The 21,272-nt window shown below is 45.6% G+C and overlaps 1 protein-coding gene across 1 annotated transcript; it reads right to left on the bottom strand.

Annotated features, from left to right (window-relative positions):
• Positions 1 to 1,812: 1,812 nt before the first annotated feature.
• On the bottom strand, positions 1,813 to 20,023 carry Tbc1d20 (TBC1 domain family member 20). The gene is made up of 8 exons (XM_005363187.3): positions 19,844 to 20,023; positions 11,721 to 11,906; positions 9,291 to 9,371; positions 5,828 to 6,014; positions 5,571 to 5,672; positions 5,175 to 5,316; positions 4,266 to 4,453; positions 1,813 to 4,063 (listed from the first exon to the last, which is right to left on the bottom strand). Exons 1-8 carry the CDS (start codon positions 19,908 to 19,910, stop codon positions 3,808 to 3,810), a joined length of 1,209 nt encoding a protein of 402 aa, XP_005363244.1. The 5' UTR covers positions 19,911 to 20,023; the 3' UTR covers positions 1,813 to 3,807.
• Positions 20,024 to 21,272: the final 1,249 nt, after the last annotated feature.

The following is a 21,272-nucleotide window of genomic DNA, read 5'->3' as shown; positions in this document are numbered from 1 at the left end:
CGAGACGCTGCTGCTACTGTCTGTTCTTGTGTTTTCCCTCCACCCTGACCCATCCAGTCCCTCCTGAGATTGAGTACTGCTGTCTTCCCACATTGTGATTCCTAACAGCAGGCATAACACTTGTGGTCAAAGCCTCACTCCTGATGCTAGGCCATGCAGCTTTTCCAGGGTAGGTGTTTTCTAGTCCCTGGAATGTAGAGCCCTGGATAGACATCTAGTCTTGAGTAGGATCAAAACAGGCACCCAAAGAGTGAGGATTTGCTTCTAGAAATAAGGTCTAGGTAACCCAGGTTGTTCTTGAATTCATGGTAATCTTCCTGCCTTGGCCTCCAGGGTGTTGGATTACAGGCGTGCACCAGGCTTGGCCTGACCAAAACTCATTATATACGTGCCCTTCCTCCATTACCCAGTTACCCAAATCTCATTCATCCTTTGTGTTCAGTCCTTGAGTTTGAGGCTGACTTAGGCCATCTGTCACCCAGACTGCTCATTAGCCCTCGACTATAAGCTACCAGAGGTTGGCCCCTATTAACCCTTTGAGTCTTACCGCTGCCATATCAGAGGGTATCAAAGGCTGGTGGCCTATTGTGGGAGAGCGAAGATCCACAAAGAATGCATACACGCAGCACCAACTCCACGTTCCTGACTGGCTCCTCTGCAGGCAGAGGTAGAAAAGTAGAGATCCAGCTGCTGAGTACTCTTACGGCTGAGAGCGGAGCTGTTTAGACCGGTGGTTCTCAACCTTCCTAATAACTGTAATTTTACTTGTTAATAAATCATAATGTAAATATTTTGGAGAAAGAGGTTTGCTGATGGGGTCATGACCATAGGTTGAGAACAGCTAGGCTAGAAACTGAGTGAGGCAGTCACTGTCACATGTTCCTCAGTAGACAGAAACTAGGCCTAAGGGCTGGGGCGTCCCTTCCACAACAGGCTGTTAGATTCTGAATCCAAGCATTACAATCCAGGCCTCACCTAGCTGTGAGGGTGCAACAGCAGCTGCAGTAGTATGACAGCCACACTTCCCGTATGTCCTGCTCTCCCAAGGGCATCCAAGCTCAGTTTCTGGCACCTGTATCAGGTGGCTTACAATCACTTCTAACTAACTCCAGCTGATACAACCTGACCTCCAGGGACACCTGCAATCACATGTACACATTACTGGCAACAAAATCTTAAAAAAAAAAAACTAACACTTTTGCTAAAAATCCTCACCGGTGCCCACAAAGGGATTAAAGAAAGGATGGAAGCCTGGAGTCTCAACCTTGATTTTGGATCAGTCTCCTGCTTGCCTCTGCTTGGGCATCTTAATCACATGCCCACTTGAGAGGCCCTCATCATAAACATGTCCTAAACGAAGCCTTGAAGACAGGTCTCTCCCAGATGAGAGCACTGTCCACGAATAGGAGGCTGCACCTTACTGAGTGCAGTCATCACTGAGGAGGTGGCACTAATCCTTTTAGGTAGTAATGGGAAGGCCAATTCTTTCTCATATCAGTACCCCAAAGATGACTTGACATCACTGGACCTTTGTTCCATGCGTGGCTCAAACTGCTTCTCTTGTCTCTAAGTTGGGTGTCAAGAAAGGAAAGTGGCTTGTCTAGCTAGCCCTTTCTGGCTGCTACAGCCAGGACTTTTGCCCCAAACTGATTACAAAACTGGAAAGGCTGTGTGTTAACAGCCAAGGCTGACAAGTTGAGTCTACAGATACAGGCCCAGACGCCAGCTGGGCCCAGGGTAAAAGTTGGTGGGCACCTGAGACCAGGTCTATTTCTAGGCAAGCAGAAGAGGTACAAAGACAAGTGATTAGGAACCACATAAGGGTGTTTATTTCATACAGGGCTCTGTACAAAACATCTACACGTATCTTTACAGAATAAGTAAATACCTGAAGGTAAATTGACAATGCTTCTCAGTAGCAGGGGAGTCCTGGTATGGGCACACACCACTCTCTTCAGCTTAGCACAAGCCAGTGCCACTTTGCTTGTTTGGATGCAGAATTGTGGCTTGGACCCTGGGCCCATGCCCCTCCCCTTAGTCAGCACACTTCCTACAGCTCTTCAAGTATGCCAAAGGCACAGATGACAACTTCCTGTGGCAGACTGACAGTAACTGTTGTCACTGCATCACTCTGGACCTGGTAAATTCTCCTTTGTCCTGAATTAATCCCCGTGAATCACTTGCCCCAGGCCGGGCTCCTGTGTGGAGAACGATTTACCGCTCCAGCTTGGTTTGGTTAAAGTGCTTTGTGTAATTCAGCCTGGACACTTCCTATGTGCTCTGGTTTGTGATTGCCCAACACGCAGAGCATCCCACTGCATACAGTGGGCACAGGGGACACGTTGGGTGTGAATACGGCAGGACTGGAGAAGAGTGCCCAGGAGAGATCAGGAAAATAGAAGCATGGAGATGCTTCCCAGTACTCACTCTTTAAAGCAGCAAAAGGCACTTTTGTTTTCAAGCCAGAGTTTCTATAAAACAAACCTGGCTTTTGCTTTTAACAAAGCCATCCTAGGAAGACCAAGTGATCCTACGGAGCCCACACACCCCTCCTTGAGGAGCCCAGGGGTAAGAGGGGCTGGTGGTATGGGGTTCCTGCCAAGACCTGTCTACATGCTGGCAAATTGCCAAGGACATTCCCAGCCTGACCCAGCAGCTGAGATCACTATAGACAGGCCAAGGTGGATGACTAGTGGAAAATAAGGAAAGCAAGACAAGTGACACTGTGGGGCATGGGATTGTTCACAAAGCAACTTTGGCTAAACTGAGCAGGGAACATATCTCAGGTACAATCCTGTCATCCCAGATAATTGGGACCTGAGGCAGGAGGATCCAAAGTTCAAGGCCAGCCTGGGTAACTTAGGTAGACCCTGTCTAAAAAATAAAACTACTAAAAAGTCTGGTGCTACTCAGTGGTAGAATATTTGCCTCACATGTGCAAGGTCCTGGGTTCCATTTCCCTCCAAGAAAGGAAAAAGTAAATGTTATCCCAGTACATGCTCATCACTGATAGCTTCTCCCAGGAAGGAACTACGAGAGAGGAGGCTGGAGAGATGGCTCCACCGTTAAGAGTGCTTACTACTTCAGTTTTACTAGAGGACTGGCGTTCAGATCCCAGCACCCACACCAGGCTCCAGGAAATCTGAAGCCCACTTCTGGCTTCTGTGGGCACCTGCATACACACATAAGTTTTTTTTCTTTTTTTTAAGTGAGGATACTTGCTATGTTAGGTGTAGTATACAATCATAAAAATAGTATTAAAAATGTCTTTATAGGTAATGTCATGTGGCCTATAGAGAAAGAATAGGGAAACATAGGTAACACCATCCAGGAGATTAGCATTCCTCTGCTGAGATCTCTAGGCTGGGATCAGAAAATTTAACTAGAACCCAGCTCATGTCTGTCTGTGACTTTGACCAGCTGCTCCCAGCCTGGAGTTCTCACCTCTCGCTTTCATCCCAAGGCTGGACTTTGTCCCTGCCTGCTTTGTCTAGATAACACAGAACATGTGGTGCTATAAGGAGGGCCTCTCTGTGCCCAACTTTCTTCTAGGCAGTGAGCTGGGTAGCCAGGTGTTCCAGACCCACTTCCAACAGTTGAGGAGCAAAGAGCACTCAGGTCCACTAAGCCCAGTGTCAGGCAGCTCTGCCGCTATGCACCAAAGCCAAAACATAAGCTGCCAAGGGCAGCAGAACAGAACACCCCTGACGGAAACCCTTTAATTACAGCAATTCCACCCTCTTGTGCCTTTCTGGAAGTGGGGAGAGCTTGGTGCACTGGGTGAGAAAGTGGCTCCTTGGGCTGAGTTTAGGGGAACAGCTGCAGCTGGAACTTAGGGGCCCACTCCAGGGCACTCTTCACCACTGCTAGAGCCGCTGCTCCAAGTGCCACCGTCAGCCCCATCACTGCCAGTTTCACAAAGCGGTTGGTCCTTGGTTTGGTCAGGACATCTTTTGTTCGAGCTTCAGGCCGCAGAAGTCCCCGAAACCGCTGCCGCAGCACCATATCTGGCCTCTGCTGGGCCGATGCCAGCTCAAAGTCTTTGAAAGTAGAGGCTGCCGTTCTGTGGACAGGAGCAGAAGGTGGCACAGAGGGACAGAGGACACTGAGAGGACTGCTGCAGAGCAGGCTACTGTCCAGCTCTCCTGGACAAGGACCCATAAGTGCCTGCTACAATGTAGATCTCTGCAAACACCAGACAAGCAGACCCTCCCCCTCTGCTGGCTTCCACTGCCCCAGCTGCAGCAGTGCCTCCCCCATCTCACCTTTCAGCCTCCTGCTGTGCAGCTGCCTCCCTTGCAAGTTCAGAAGGGGGAAACTGAACAAAGAGGTCTCCTGCTCTGCTGATGAGAGTCTCATAGGGCAGGTCCTGAGGGATCTGGGACAATAGGTGGTGGACAGAGGCCATGTCACAGTCACAGTCCAGGACTTCCTGCTCCCGATACAGTACAATCTGGCAAAGGCAGGCTTTGAATCAGACACCAGAGGTACACAACCTAGATAGGCACTTGCTTTTCTTTACACACAGACCTAAGTCTTAGTAACAGACAGTGCTCAGCCCAAAAGTTTGGCAAATGTGCTATATCCCATGCCAACTATAATATGACTGACTAATTCTAGCAAATCCTCCCAGAACACCTGTCTGCTCAAGGCACCCTAAGTCTTGAAACAAACTGACATTCTCATAGGAAGAAAAAAAGGACTACAGTAGACTCTGAGGAGCCTCAGAACGCCTTACAACATCTTGCTTCCTTCAGGCATCCTCCTGACAAGTGTTCACATTCATAGCTGCTGAAGGCCACTCTCCACGCCACTCTCCTCTCTTGGAAACGAGCCCCACACTCTTCCACCACCCACTCCTCTTTCAAGCCTAATACCAAGCCCCTCTCTTCCTGAAGCCTGGCACTGGCAGGCAGACTGAACTGTCATCTAGGCCATCATGATATCCACTAGCTATCAGTTCCAGGTGATCTCCACGGGATCACTGACAGTCACACAGCACACTGGTGCTTTGAAGGGTCAGAAGTCTCAAAGTGAGGACAGTTGCTTAACCAACATTCCCTGACACTTCCCAGTCTGGGGAGTGGGCCAACAGCCCACTGTCCCCTTCAAGAACACTGATCAAGCTAATGGGTAACAATGAGCCTAGTCACTGCCCCCCAGTGTGTACCTACCACAGCTGCAAAGTAAATGGGCATGAGTGGGTGGCAGGCCAGGAAGAAGTCGTATAACCGCACAACATGCCTGAAGTCCGACAGGACGTGCCCAAACCAGGTGATAAGCCAGCTGAGGGCAAAGATGGTCCCCACCTCAGCACTAGGAGCAAAGGAAATCCAGATGTTAGGTGCCCTGTCAGCTCATCCCAAAGGCACAGTACCCAGTAAGCTCTCCAGGACTGTGGACAGGCCTGAATTTCCTGACAGAAAGAATGGACACAAAGAAGCCTGAAGAATTTGACACTAACCATTAATATGAGGCTACAACTAAAGTCGTTCTGTGAAGAAACAAAGAGCTAGAAAGCATGGTGGCGGCTGCCATGTGTGTCCATGTACACACAGATGTGGACTCACCTTTGCATGAAGTCATGGAGTTGTGGGTTCACTTGGTCAATGATGGGCATCAGATAATTTAGGATGTGCTTGGTGTTGTCCATTGTGGGATCCATGAAATCCCTGTGGGAAGATAATCCAGTCAATGCACTTGGTCAGGTTCAAAAGTTCAGGTTAGGGCTCCTTAAAGAGTGGGCTCAAACTACTAGGACACTGACTATCCTGAGAAGGCTGGAGGAGTGACACCCGTCCTGGCACAAAACCAGATGCACAGGTACCTGAGGTGGTGGGTAGACAACTTTTCTACCAGGGATGTTGCCAGCTTCTCCCCCACTACCAGCAGGAAAGTGACCACTATGTCATGGTAGCCCTGGTAGTAGTGGAGCTGAGGGTTGCGATCCAAGATGAGGAGGATGATGTCAATTAGTTCTTCCTGAAGCCCTTCTCTCTGCTCATCTGGCATGCCTGGGAAGAGGAGATGCATCTGAATTGGCAAGGAGCCTAGTGACAAAGATTAGGCCAGCATGATTTTCAGAGAAAAGTACCCAATAACAGACAGTGAATTACAAAATAGTTGGCAATTCCTTGAAAAATTCCTTGAATAATCTACATATTACATATGTGGAGAGGAAAAACCACATAGTAGGGGCCCCTGACAAAACTGCCTAACTAAAACCTTACAGTCAGCATGGCCAATCATGGGGAAAGACTGCACATGCCTCCAAGATGCCAGGCTGCCACGAGCTCTGCACTCCAGCTCCAGAAGTTCTGATATCTGCACACAAATACACATGCAAGCAAAACACCAATGCACATAAAATAAAGATAAGAACATTTAAAAAAAAATAAATAAATGGTGAAAGATGAAGTATTCTGTGGATTAGATATTTTGGGAATTGTGATGGCTGTTTACCCTTAAGTAGTGCAGAAACAAAATTACATGTGTTTGTATAAAAAAGAAACAGGCAGGACTGAAGTGATGGCTCAGAGGTTAAGAGCACTAGCTGATCTTCCACAGGTCCTAAATTCAATCCCCAGCAATCATAATCTTCTAAAATGAGATCTGGTGCCCTCTTCTGGCAAGTAGACATACATGTAGGCAGAATACCATCTACAGAAGAAATAAATCTTTTAAAAAAAGATTCCATTGCTTTAAAAAAAAAAAAAAAGGAAGGAACAGGCAATTAATGTGGCAACATGTGAATCTGTGATCAGCAGAAAAGTACCTAGAGACTTCTTTGTCCTACTTCTTTTTTATTTTATTTTATTTTATTTTATTAAAGTTCCTGCTCCCTTCCCACCTCCCATTTCCTCCACCTTTCCCACCAACCCTACTTCTTGGAATGAAATTATGTAAGGAATTATATGAAAATTAAAACTGTTGTATTCAGGGGCTGGAGAGATGGCTCAGAGGTTAATTAAGATCATTGATTGCTCTTCCAGAGGCCCTGAGTTCAATTCCCAGCAACCACATGGGGGCTCACAGCCATCTATAATGAGATCTGGTGCCCTTTTCTGGACTGCAGGCAAAAATGCAGACAGAACACTGTATACATAATAAATAAATAAATAAATAAATAAATATAAAAAAAAACCAGTTGTATTCAAACCAAGAGGTAGTGGCGCACGCCTTAATTCCATATAGCACTTGGGAGGCAGAGGCATATGGATCTCTATAAGTTCAAAGCCAGTCTGGTCTACAAGAGCTAGTTCCAGGACAGGCTCCAAAGCTACAGAGAAACCTTGTTTCAAAAAATGTTTTGATAAAGAATTATGAACCTGTTCTTCCTTTAGTCAGAGCTCAAAGGGCATAAGACCATGCTTAGCCCATGTACCAAGATCAAGACACCTAAAGTCGAGAAGGCTGGAGAGTTCAAACTCTGCTTCTACAAGGCACCCCTGGATCTGAAAGTGACCTTGAATCACAAGGTTCTGATAAGGGAGTTAAAAACACGACACCAAAGAAACAGAAGCTGCTGTTGGTTGGAAAGCTGTCATGATCTGTTTCAATTCCTCTACTAAAATCGATCCAGAGCTGGGTGGTGATGGTGCACGCCTTTAATCCCAACACTTGGGAGGCAGAGGCAGGAGGATATCTGTGAGTTCCAAGCCAGCCTGGTCTACAAGAGCTAGTTCCAGGACAGGCTCTAGAGTAACAGAGAAACCTTGTCTCAAAAAACAAAACAAAACAAAACAAAACAAAAAAAACAATCCACAAAACTTCACTCTTGCTATTGTATGAACTGGAGAAAATAGTCACTAAGAAAGCAGGTAATCTTTGCTGCTCAGCAGAATCCTGCCATAGCCAGTTTGAAAAAGTCACATGGAAAATAAACGAATGTACCTAGGAAGGGCACACTGACTGACAGGAGATGGTGGGTGGCCTGCCACAAAGGTTTCCACAAGGATGACACACAGCAAGTCAGTGTAAACTGGAGGGCTGAACTGCCTGGTGTTTGTGAGAGCCCATGAGAGCCCATGTGCAGTAACGCTAACTTTGAGTTCCAAGAATGAGCTGTAAATAAAAACAACTGAGGCAATTACTTACGGGAGATGGAGGATATCAAGCCCTGAACTCATGAAATATTTTAGAAGAATGTCACCAAGAACAGCTTTCTTATGTGCTTAGCTCAGCATTCAGCTACAATTTTTTTTGTGAGCGAAAACAGCAAGATAAGGAAGGGTCCACATTAAACTGAACAATAAAGGTTCAAGGTAAGAATAAAGGTCACTCCTTGCCCACATTAATTCCACCTTCTCAAAAGAGGTACACTATAAAGATAAATGAGAAAACAAAGAAAACCAAGAATTAAGTGAAACCAAGAAAGCAGCGAGAGCAAGAGCTATAGTCTGATTGAATTTCTGGTTTATGATCGGTCAGGCTGGCCCAGAGGACATGAGTGGAAAGGGTTTAAAATGCTCAAGAGGAACCAGTGTGCAGAAAGATCACCATACTGGTGACATAAATGCAAGAAGTAAAGGAGGCAGAGGAAAAGAGGGAGGCACCTGCCCTCATTCACCTCAACTGGACCAGCAGGGTAGAAAGAGGGGACTGGGCCATGGGAAGTGCTATCATATCCACATTGACTGGCTACCAGCCTGTGGGAGCTCACAAGCCTCCCATGAAGAACAGATCCAAATAGAACAGAGGCCTATAATACACATGTGCCAACTGGAGCTTGTTACAGCTAAGTATGGCCGAATATCTCTTCAAAGGTCAAGGTAAAGTTACACGGGAAGAAAGCTAGATTATATAGATTGAGGTCTGCTGCCCAGTACCCTCGATATGAAAACAGAAAGTATAGTCTTTTTTTTTGTCCTGGAAAACAAGAGGCAACTTCATGAACATGTTCTACAAACATGCAGGGAAAGGCTCCAGCCATCACCACACATGTGAAGTTAACACTCACCAAATGAAGTTACAATTCCCATTAGGATACATTCCAAACTAACCTGCTACCAAAGCCAGACCCCTTGCCCTGCCAATCCTTACAAAGCTCCTCTAGGGCACAAGGGCAGACAAGAATGCAAGAGTTGCTTCTCTGACTTGGCACCTCTGGGCACAAAGAATCCATAGTGAGGGTTTCCACTTGAGTTGTTGAGAGCAGGGTTCTTTCTGCATGCATGCCTCTGTTGCTGGGAAGAAAACACCTTAATCCCAGCAGGTATCACCACAAGAAGGTAAATGCAAAGGGACGGAAAGCCTCAGTCTAGAGGTAGCAAGTCTGGAAATCTGCTCACCAGGAGGGAAGCGCCGAAGAGACCGCCTGACATCCAGCAGCACTTGCTGGTAATCCTTGCTCAATTGTCGCAGATCCTTCCCTAGCAGAGAAAGAAGAACATGGTATTATTGCAAAGAGGTCTGGAAAACCAACTGAGGGGTAAATTCTTCTGGGACTTCCAGTATAGTTCATGGTAGAGAGCTAACCTAGCAAGCTTGATGCCAGAGTTTAGACCCACATCACAAAGGAAGCAAACAGTTATAAAAACGACATTTTGGAATGATAGTTGAGACCCAGAGGACACACAGAGCAGTCTTTTCCTCAAGAGGACAAGACTGAAGATGTAGCATCTAAGCACCAGGTACAAGTAGAATCCCAACCACGCAGTCAGGTGCAGTGCTGGATTACACTTGTAATCCCTGTTCTTGGGGGACTGTGGCTGAGGAATTGCCTCAGGTTTGAAGACAACCTAGGCTACCCAGCAAGACCCTATCCAAAATAAAAATTTAAAAAGAGAATGTAAAACAAAAAGAAGAAGAGGAATACTAAAATGGGAGAGGCCAAGGACACAGTTTAATGGCACAGTGCTTGCCCTGCACATGCAAGGCCCTGGACTGGATGCGCACTACTACTGAAAACAAATACCAGGAAAGATGCATTTGACAGGTAATCTCTAGTTTAGTTTTTTTTTTTAAATATTTATTCACTTATCATGCATACAATATTCTGTCCAGACCTCATTACAGATGGTTGTCAGCCACCATGTGGCTGCTAGGAATTGAACTCAGGACCTCTGGAAGAGCAGGCAATGCTCTCAACCGCTGAGCCATCTCTCCAGCCCCTCAAGTTTAGTTTTAAACACAGCTGTTTCATGTCTGATGAGCAAAAGGAGGGAAGAGCCTGTCCACACGTACCTCTCAGGCTACCATGAGGACTGACTAGAATTAGGAATAAGGCACAGTGTGTGCTCAGCATGTGAGCACTGTAACTCTACGTGCAGGGCCTTGAGCATCTGAAGATATGGGTATGGAAGTGGCACTGGAGTGAAACGTCACTGAATGCTAATGAACAACTGCATATTAAAAGTATGGGTTTAGCTGGGTGGTGGTGGTGCATGCCTTTAATCCCAGCACTCGGGAGGTAGAGGCAGGTGGATCTCTGTGAGTTTGAGGCCAGCCTGGTCCACAGAGTGAGGACCAAAGACAGCCAGAGTTACACAGAGAAACCCTGTCTCACAAAACAAAACAAACAAAAAAGGATTTATTTTTATTTCAAGTGTATCGTTGCTTTGCCTGTACATTTGTCTGTACACTGTATATATGCAATGCCCAAGAAGGCCAGAAGGTGTCAGATCCCCTGAAATTGGAGTTGAAGACAGTTGATAGCTACCATGTGTGTGCAGAGAATCGAACTCGAATCACCTGGAAGAGCAGTCAGTGCTCTTAATCACTGAATCATCTCTCCAGCCCTAACCTTGAACTTTTTTTAAAAATAGGTTTCTATTTTTTTTTGTTTGTTTGTTTTGTTTTGGAGACAGGGTTTCTGTATAGCACTGGCTATCCTGGAACTCACTCTGTAGACCAGGCTGGCCTCAGACTCACAGAGCACTACTTCCTGGGTACTGGATTAAGTCAGTACTAGGATTACAGGCATGTGCCACCACAACTAGTTTTATGCAGTACAGGGATTGAACTTTGTGAATGCTAGGAAATGCCCTTATCGACTGAGCTAGAGAGATGGTTTACAGATAGAAACATGTATCTTCCTCATCCCAAGCCAAGTGCTACTGTGTAAGTGTTGATTTTCCTCACAATCCACAAAGAAAACTATCAGAGGAGCCTGTGCAAGACTTCCTCTTCCTCCCTCCCAGGACCACCCTTCTAACACAGGCCCATTGCCCTGAGGAGGCCAGTTTCAAACATCTGTCACATTTGTAACAAGTGGCAACCTAGCATCCACTTGGCACCACATCATCAAACTTTTTAGCACATGAGTCATTTGAATCACATCCAGTATGTGGACACAGCAGGGCACCCAGACTGCCAAGTGAATGAGAGAAGGCCCAGCACACCAGGACACTGCACAGAGGTGGCAGGTGGGCACTGGCTACAGGGCTTGTGCTCAAGGACTTGCTTCACTGTATGGCTTACAGATTAGCTCATTAGCTTCCGGCAGAACTGAAGAACTCTGGAACTCCAAGGAACCTTAGCATTTCTGTAATGTACCCAGAGGCCAGAAGGAGACATCAAATCTCCTGGAACTAGAGTTAGAGATGGTTGTGCGCCACCATATATATGTGCTGGGAACTGAACTCTGCAAAAGTAACACGTGTTCTTAACTGCTGAGCCACTCTTCCTGCCCCCTAAGATAGGCATTTTTAGTAAACTCCTCTAACTAGACAACTTTACTCCCAAGTTGAAACTTCCCACCCCCAGCTTTTGTTCCTTACTTGACACAGGTGGTGGCTCATTGGTGTTGACATTGAGGAGCTTGGGCCACACTTGGCACCTGATCTCATCAGTCAGGAGCCCTCCCTCGCTGATAGCCATTCGTCGGAGGGCGGCCACATCAATGGGATCACTGTTCAGGGCCTGATGTATCTCCGCCACCTTCTTTTTCCTTTTGGCATTAAAGTCTGGGGAAACAAACAGATACACAATGTATATGCAGAGAATGAAGCACACACTTAGCATGTGCGGTGTTTGGCTTTAGAGTCCCTATCTCAACTTGGTATGCAGTAAATCAGGTACCTTCTCTTAGCTCCGATCCTCATGCTTGCTTCTTATACAACCTACATATATTTGTCATACAATGGGAAAAACACTATGGCCATACCCCAAGAAAGTAACAAGACATGATAGTTTTAGGAAGTATCAGTAAGTACCAGTGTATCTAGCAGCTACTGTCAATGTGTTCGCAGAACACAGGTATCTCAATTTAAGTGTTTTTCTTGAATTGGGGAGTACAGTGGGAGAGGACCTGCCTAGCATAGTAGAGGTCCTGGGTTCAACCTCTAGCACTGAAAAAAAAATTTAATTCTACATTTTAATAAAACCATATGCAAGTCTCAGCCATAGGCTGAGAGAACTAATAAAACACTAACTGCGGGGAGACAGTTTTGAAAGCCAAATGTCAGAGGAGTGTGTATTTCTATTGTGTCTGGTGGTTCAAGAGGCTGTGACATCATATGAAATTCAACGGTTTCCCAAAAGTCACATTCAGGGATGGAGAAATGGCTCAGCATTTAAAGTGTACAGTGCATTCCAGAGGGCCCAGCTCAGTTCCCAGTACCCGCAACAGGCAGTTCACAACTACCTGCATCTCCAGTTCTGGGAATTCACACCCTCTTCTGGCCTTTGCAGGCACCAGATATGAGTGTTTACATGTAAACACTCACACACATAAAATAAAAATTAAAAAAAAATCTTAAAGTCACATTCATTTTTGGCAATCAGAAAGTGGTATGTTTTTGTTTTTTCCTGTATATTTGTGTTTTTCCCACATGTTTGTGTGAGCACCTCATCAAAGCCTGGAGTGAGTGGAGTTAGGAAAAGTTTCAGATCCCCTGAACTGGAGTTAAGGATGACTGTAAACAGCCACATGTATGCTGAGAACTGAATCCAGGCCCTCCGCATGAACAATAAGTGCTCTTAACTCCTGCACGATCTTTCTAGTCCCTGTCTGTCTTTTGCTCTCCATGTAGCCAAGAAGAACCATGAACTTCTGATCTTCCTGCCTCTGCCTCCCGAGTACTGCAGTAGGGGCCTATGCTACCATGCATGACTTTATACAGTGCAGTGAATTGAACCCAGGGCTTCCTAGCATCCTACCAACTGACCTACATCCCAGCTACAAAGCAGCTCATATTTATATGCAAGAGTCTATTACTTACAACTAGTTTATAATGCTGAAATATTCTTTTAGAAGCTAGGTACAATGGAGCATTCCTTTATTCCAGCACTTGGGAAGCAGACTTAGGAGTATCCCAAGTTCAAAGTCAGCCTTTCTTCTATATAGCATGTTCAAGGCCAGCCTGGGCTATAGAAGCCTATTTCAAAACAAAACAAAAATGATTTTTTTTTATCTGGGGGAGGGGGTTCAAGCAGGGTTTCTCTTTGAAGCCCTGGCTGTCCTAGAACTCACTTTATAGACCAGGCTGGACTACTCAGAGGTCTGCTTGCCTCTGCCTCCTGAGTGCTGGGATTAAAGGCATGCACCACCATGCCCAGCTCATTTTTTTTTTTTTAAAAAAAGACAGGACCTGGGCTGGAGAGATGGCTCAGAGGATAAGAACACTGGCTGTTCTTCCAGAGGTCCCGAGTTCAATTCCCAGCAATCACATAATGGCTCATAACCATCTGTAATGAGGTCTGGTGCCCTCTTCTGGCATAGAGGTGTACATGCAGGAGGAACATTGTATACATAATAAAATAAATCTTAAAAAAAAAAAAAGATAGGACCAGCCGGGTGGTGATGGCGCATGCCTTCAATCCCATCACTCGGGAGGCAGAGGCAGGCAATCTCTGTGAGTTTGAGACCAGCCTGGGCTACAAGAGCTAGTTCCAGGACAGGCTCCAAAGCTACAGAGAAACCCTGTCTCAAAAAACAAACAAACAAACAAACAAGACAGGATCTCAGTGTGGTGCAGGTTGGCCGGAAACTTGCTATGTAGACTAGGCTGGCTTCAAACTCACAGAGATCTGCCTGCTTCTGCCTCAAAAGTTAGTTTTTTAGAAAGCAGGAATTGCAACTTAGACTACTAGTTCTCTCATTTTAACAGTACAAAGCCTCTTGATTTTCAAGTGGAACATCTACTTTTATGAACAGCAGATGATGCTTGTTAAGAGTTTATGGTTACCTGCACCACTGAAAAAATAAAAACTACAAGAATTTCAACACAAAACGCCAAATGTCACAAGGCAGTACACTATAATTATCAAGAAAACCTGTATGTAGACAGTAAGGCCAAGAGTGCAATACAGTACAGTAAGTCAGGCCAACCTACATATGCATACACATATCTATAGAATAAATATTGGCTACTAGAAACTATGGTTATTGTAAGGCGGACACCACCATAAGAAGGTAGATAAGACAAGTAACAATATCACACGGTATTTTAGATCTGGAAGAGGTACTGAACAGATGACCTTAATAATGTCCTATTCTGAGACAACAGTCTACAACTGTGTTCATGACAAAGGGGACATTATTAACACAAACTGGAGTTGTTAAGAGTCCTAGTGACCTATCTGTGTGAGCTATGACAAATGAGAGCTTTGGAGTCATATGCAACTGGAGGTCAAACAGGAAGAAAACAGTGATTTCTGGCCTAGGTAAGCCTGTTCTATTGCTACACTGTTGTTGCTGTCCCTAGTAACACAAGAGGGTGACCAGTGTCTGAGATTTTCCTGGTATAAGTCTAGCCTCTGAGAATAACTTCTCAGAGTAAATTCAAATTGTTCTCTTCACTCTCAAGACTGGCCCAGGTTGGATGTTAAATTAAATGGCTCCTTTACCTAGAAATAAAAAAATCAGGCTCTTCTCTCAGTAAAAGACAGCACCAAATATTTCTGAGGTATGTCAGGCTCTTGCCTCAGTGGTGCCTCTCTTCCAGGCTCCCATGCACTATGAGGTCCATCATTTAATGGGTCTGTAGGAAGTACTGAGGTGAAGAATGAACAATGGCTCCCTCACAAGCTCCTGAGAAGCTCATAGCAGGAAGGGACACAATTATTACATAGGGTATTTGAGAACCCTGAAGGATGGCAAACCCTGAAAGGCTCTGCCAGGAATTGATTCTGAAATCCCCCAAGAACTGCCACACTGAAGAGTGTCAAAGGCAAAGCATGCCTGGCAGAGGAAAGAGTGTGAGCAAAGACATCATGCAAGAAATCACCATGGCAAGAAACAGGCACAGGAAACAGTAAGAACAAGAAACGGGGGAGAACAAGGAAGTTACGACTGGAGTGGGGGAGCTCAATTTGAACTGAGTGGTTCAGCAGGAAGTCTGGGCTTTTTCTGAAGGGCTACCTACATCCTCCGGAGACAAGGCTGCATGCTTTCCAAGAGGATCAAGAAGGGTAAGCAATGTTTTTGTTGTTATTGTTGTTTTTCATTTTTTTATTGCAGTGCTAGGGATGAGTGCAGGGTTTATGAAATTTCACAGGGATCCCTACCTAGCATGGGAGCTACACATACTGTGTGACCTCAACAGCACAGGCTGAGCAAGAAACTGAGCAGGAACTGAATTAGTTTCCAACAGTGAACACAACATAAGCTCCATGCAAACTTTGGCAGTAAGAACCCTTGCATGTTCTACACACTTCAGGGAGGAGCACTGAGGTGGCAGTCCCAAAGTCACTTCCAACTTTTGCTGACCTTTCGCCAAGAGTATGGAAAAATCTTATTTCTGCCTATTCCCAGTAAGCTACTCAGTAATGTGGGGAAGAACATAGTTTACAAACTCTTGGATTCCCATGAGGTTTAGGCAAAGACATAGCCATGAGTTAACTAATTCTGGACCAAGCCATGGCTACAATACTTACTTCTCCCTGATGTTTTCAGCTTTTTGTTTTTATTTTTTAAGACAGGGTCTCTCTTTGCAGTCCTGGCTGTTTTTGGAACTTGCTCTATAGACCAGGCTGGCACTGAACCCTGACTCGTTGAGATCAAAGGCATGCAACAATATGCCTGGCTGTTGTTATTTTTGAGACAGGGTCTCAAACTAGTCCTTGCTGGCCTGGAACTTAAAGTTCTGCCTGCCTCCGCCTCCTGAGTGCTGGGATTAAAGTTATGCCCACTGAACCTGGCTAAACCTCTTGATTTTGACTACGTGGAACTCAAAAAGCACATGTATAGTAGAATAAATTATGTAGCTTACTTAGTTTCTGCTCTTCTGGAACAAAACTGCCACATAGTAAGTGCATTACTTCCCCCACACTACTTTGTGGCTTACTGCAGAATTCTGAACACTTCTGTAGATTTTTCTGGCTTTCCTGACAACTCTGGGTGCTTTCCTGAGGCGAGTATTCAAATGTGGACTTGGAGTACTATCTGATCACTTGGATACTGCTATCCTTAACCTTCACCTTCCAGTAGGTAAGGCTGGCGGGGCCAGTGAGATAGCTCAGTGGGAAAAGGTATTTGCATACAAGCCTGATGACCCAAGTTCTATCCCCAGATCTCATAAGGCGGCAGGAGAACTCATGGAAGTTGTTTCCTGACTGCCACATGTACTCAGTAGTCACAAGCTTAAAGCTGAGTGGCGGATGAGGAAGTCATTCCTACATATGCCACCCCTACACACACTTTCCTGAGCCCACTGTGTAGCATTTCATTGTAACTCAGAGAACTCAAGTGAGCTGCTGGTGTACAAACTGCACAGCGAGGCCAACAGCCAGCCTATATCATAGAGCATCAGGGTCACCACTGAACAACTAATTCACAAACATCCTATTTATTCTACAAAGTGAAAAGTCAGTTGCCCCTTCTTTAATCAGAGAAAGATTAAAATTCATGTCTACTATCTGCTTTATTTTAAGGTAACTTGAACTAACAATTTCTTTACGCTTCACTTGGAGGAGTGGTGCATCATAAACTCCTAAACTGAGAGCTTCCAAATTCCTTTATGGAAGAGGACTTGGCTATCATCATCATGATGAAATAAAATGATTGTCCTAGGTCTACAAAATATTACTACTCCAAAAAAAAAAATAAGCTCTAGATGCCTGAAAAGTAACTGACTCAACAAAAGAGAAAGAAATGATAATGGCACTACTTTGACCTGCTCCCCAAAGATTTTTTTCATGGCACTGGGGCTGGAGCCTAGGGCCTTTAAATGGCAGTTAAAAGTGTGCTGGTACTGTGCTAAACCCCTAGCCCTAATATGCTTATTTTAATAAGGGTCACCAAAGCGAAAGATCTTTTTCTTCTCCCTTCCTGGTACTGGAGAATGAACCATGGGCTTCACATACTGTAGGCAAGTAATCACCTTCTGAGCCATAACCCTAGCCCCTACCTACTCTATGTTTGAGATAGGGTCTCACTGTGTAGCTATGGCTGACCAAGAACTATCTATATAGATCAGGTTGGCCTCAAACAGAGATCCACCTACCTCTGCCTCCTGAGTGCTGGGACTAAAGGTGTGGACTATTATGCCTAGGCAATGCTAACATTTTATAGGAATATTATTCTGGGTTGGGTTTTGTGTTTTTGGTGAAATGTTAGTTTTTTAAAATCTAACTTAACTTCTTTTTTTTTTTTTGACTGGAAAAGTCAAAATTTATTCAATATCAACTTTTATTAAACATTTCTTTCAAATCACTGTAACATACATTTTTGGTCAATGACATAATTTTTCATTGTTTTATGAAATACAAATACTAGTTAATCTTGTGATTAGGATTGATACACTTAATAGGACATGAATCTTGTATAAAATACAAATATTTATAGTAAAAATAATACCTTTGTGGTCAACTAGAGGATTAAAGAAATGTTAGTAAAGATATAGAAAAAGTAGGCACATTTCCACTTGATTAACAATAAGATTATTTAGGAGAGTAATTAGTATTTACAGTGTATAAATAGAAGTTAAGTTAGGTACTATCCTAACTTAACTTGCTTGCTTGAGGCCAGTTTGGTCTACGTAGCGAGCTCCAGGCCAGTCAAGGCTACATACTGAGACCCTGTTTCCCAAATACAAGCAAACAAAACTGTTAGCATTGTGCCTGGTTCCACAGCCCATATACTGAGAGAACACAGACAAGAAAATAACAAGTGAGGCAATGCATGCCTATACCTAACACCGTGGAGTAGAGGGAGAAGATACAGACAAGGCTATCCTCTGCTATGAAGTAAGTTCAAGGCCAGCCTGGGCTTCATGAGACCTGATCTCAAAAGAAACATTAAAAATAAATAAAGGGGGCTGGAGAGATGGCTCGGAGGGTAAGAGCACTGACTGCTCTTCCAGAGGTTCTGAGTTCAATTCCCAGCAGCCACATGGTGGCTCACAACCATCTGTAATGAGATCTGGTGCCCTCCTCTGGCGTGCAGTTAGTCATACATGCAGGCAGAACACTATATACATAATGAATGAATGAATGAATGAATGAATGAATAAATAAATAAATAAAGGGCTGAGCGGCCTGGGAGGTAGTCCCAGCACTCAGAAGGCAGAGGCAGGAAGGTCTCTGAGTTGGAGGCCAGCCTGGTCTACAGAGTGAGTTCCAGGACAGCCAGGGTTAAACAATAAAACCCTGTCGTGAAAAACCCACTCCAACAACAAAAAAAATATGTTTGAACACCATGTTTGTATAAGACAAAGACAGTGGACCACAAAAATCTTGTATTCGTGGTAAAATTCCTGTTAAAAGAAAATAAACCCAAGTGCTCTTTTCTTTGATAGTACTAATTCATTTCTAAAAAATGTAACCAAACTGGAAGGAATTCATTAAGTACTAACATAAAGATAGATGGAAACAGGAAAGTTCCAGGGTAAATTATCAAGATCTGTACACTTGGTAACTGTAAAAGGGCTATGGCCATGTAGCTCGGGGTCCTTCCGGCACTTCCTGCCCTCTTCAGAGAAAGAATATACTTTACTGAATGGGGAAAAACAGTGCATACCGATTTGGCTATGAGCTCTACAACCGAGTGTTTTTAGCATTAGTAATTTGGTCGTCAATATATTTAAAACCAATCATCTTAACTAAGAAAAATCCTCTGCGTTCCCTTTCCACCCAGACAAGCTAGATAGAAGGCCTAAAGTTTTGCAACCAAGATATAGCTGCACTGCAACAGGTCACACGACCCATGTCACAGGGGCACTGGCTATGCCATAAAGACAGATGTCACACAGACACAAGCAAAGAGTGTTACATATACCAAAGAGCCCGGGAAAGTGACTCACAGGCTGTCCAGCTTATTGGATGAGAAAAGAGGAATAACAGAAAATGAGCCCGGAGAACCAAGACGTGGAATCTAGACGCATCATCCAAACATGTAGGAGGGATAACAGGGTCGGTTCTAACATGCGCACCACCTGTCTGTCAGGGGACGGGAAGGGGAACAGCGCTTTTGGATTAGCTCACCTGGTACGGGACTTCTCACCAAGCAGCTACCATATGGGAAATGTATTCCAGAACACGCGCACAACAAAACCCAAGATTTCACAGAAATGCTTTAGCCGGAAAAAAAAGAGTATAGGAAACAGCACTGCTTTGTGCACAACAGAACACTAGCATAGGTGGCCCAAGGAAAGGCCAGAAAGTAGCTGAACAGGGAGTGTGGGGTGGAGAGCTCACCGACGGGAGTTTCTGGAACTGGACAGAGGCGACTTTGCCTGAGTTTGTGTGTGTGTGCCCGCGCGTGCAGAGAGGAATTTCAGGGTCACAAGTGGAGGCAGGAGCTCAGGCAGCCGGCAGCCGTCTAGCACGGGCAGCCAGCTCTGCGGACGTGGCGGGCGGTGGCAGGGGCGAGGCCCGGTTCCTCCTCACCCGACGCCGCCCCCCTCAGGCCCCGGCCGCTGCGCGGCCCTCGCTCGTCGCCCCAGCCCGCCGCCTTCCGTACCTGCCTTCCCCGCGCCGCGCTTCCAGCGGCCCGCGGAACCGTCGCCCTGTGAGGGCCGGTGGGCCATCCCCGGGGGCCCGGGCCCCAGCCCGAGCCCCGGCTGGCGGCCGAGCCTGAGGCGCCGCTCCCACCGCGGATGGAAGCCCAGTTCAGCCGGGGCAGGCTGGTCTCCGTCGGCCTGCGACGCGCAGGCGCGCAGATAACCACGCCCCCACGTGACCCGCGTGCTGGTGTGGGAGGGGCTGGGGCGCGCGCATGCGGCTTGACAGTGGAAAACACGGGTGCGGAGGGTAGGCTCCGAGAATTTGGTTGTGCGTTCGTGTGCTAGACCATATTTTATTATAGCTTTTACTTTTATTATCTGTGAAACAGTTGTGAAAATTACTGAACTCACGAGGCTGGACACTGCCAGGCTCCAATGTTATGCGCAGACTATCGTTTGCCAAGGGCTCTACCTCCGGTCATACCTGGCGCCCCAACTTAGCAGGGTCGCATTGTGCAGCTCCTGCGGCTATGGCTGCACAACGCCGGGAGACGGCCTCCATTCATGGAGATGGTTATGGGGCACTGCTCCCTCGCTGAGTTGTGCGAACCAGTTATCCTTTGGTCAAAATACTTTGGGTGGGATCAGGCCTCTGAGCTCCTCACCTCCGGTGTTTCTAACTGAACACGCACTCAAACCCAAGCTCAGTGACTGAGGGTCATCCCCGCCCAGACACTGCCTCATCTCTCAGATCTCCAGTGAAGATGCTCCCATTAGTTTAGTTATTTGATGAGCTTCTCTAGTCTCAGTATTTTTTTTTCTTCTAAAGTATTGGACCCTCCTGGTTCCATATCCTTCTCTCTAGCCCACCTTTACTCTGTAAGTCCTTTCTCTTTTTCGTTCTTTTTTCATTCTTTCTCTTCTATTCCCCACCCCACCCAAGACAGTTTCTAGCCCTGACTGACCTGGAACTCACTCTGTAGACCAGGCTGGCCTCGAACTCAGAGATTCACCTGCCTCTGCTTCCTAAAGGGCCTTCAAGATCTTTTTAAGAATCTTCCAAGAGGATTCCTAGCTAGCCAGTCTAGTCTAATTGGTGAACTCCAGGCCAAAGGGGATGAATATTCCTGAGGTTGTCCTCTGGCTTCATGATAACACACACACACAAAGATCTCTCTCTCTCTCTCTCTCTCTCTCTCTCTCTCTCTCTCTCTCTCTCTCTCTCTCTCTCTCTCTTATACACACACACACACACACACGAACAAAGGAGCATATATTCTGGGGAATTTTCATGAGCAAAAGAGATTACTCTGGAGTCATTTTGGTTTTTTAAATTAATATTTAATACACGTAGAAATTTTCAATTTTGTTCCCCAATTTCAACTGACTGAAAAAAATTAAACGTTATTCCTAATCTCACAGGTTATAATAATCACTTCCCTGATC

The sequence above is a fragment of the Microtus ochrogaster genome, linkage group LG8 (assembly GCF_000317375.1).
Source record: "Microtus ochrogaster isolate Prairie Vole_2 linkage group LG8, MicOch1.0, whole genome shotgun sequence".
In the NCBI taxonomy this organism is placed as follows: domain Eukaryota; kingdom Metazoa; phylum Chordata; class Mammalia; order Rodentia; family Cricetidae; genus Microtus; species Microtus ochrogaster.
Note: the sequence above shows the minus strand (reverse complement) of the source record. Positions and strands in the feature narration are given on the sequence as shown.

What these genes read in the sequence shown, in the direction of transcription:
- Tbc1d20 (XM_005363187.3), bottom strand. Translation starts at nt 19,910, where the DNA reads ATGGCCCACCGGCCCTCACAGGGCGACGGTTCCGCGGGCCGCTGGAAG. An exon ending in TGAGCCACCACCTGTGTCAA is followed by an intron (nt 9,372 to 11,720) that starts GTAAGGAACAAA and finishes TTTCTCTGCTAG; the next exon opens with GGAAGGATCTGCGACAATTG. An exon ending in GCACAGCAGGAGGCTGAAAG is followed by an intron (nt 4,064 to 4,265) that starts GTGAGATGGGGG and finishes TCCTGTCCACAG; the next exon opens with AACGGCAGCCTCTACTTTCA.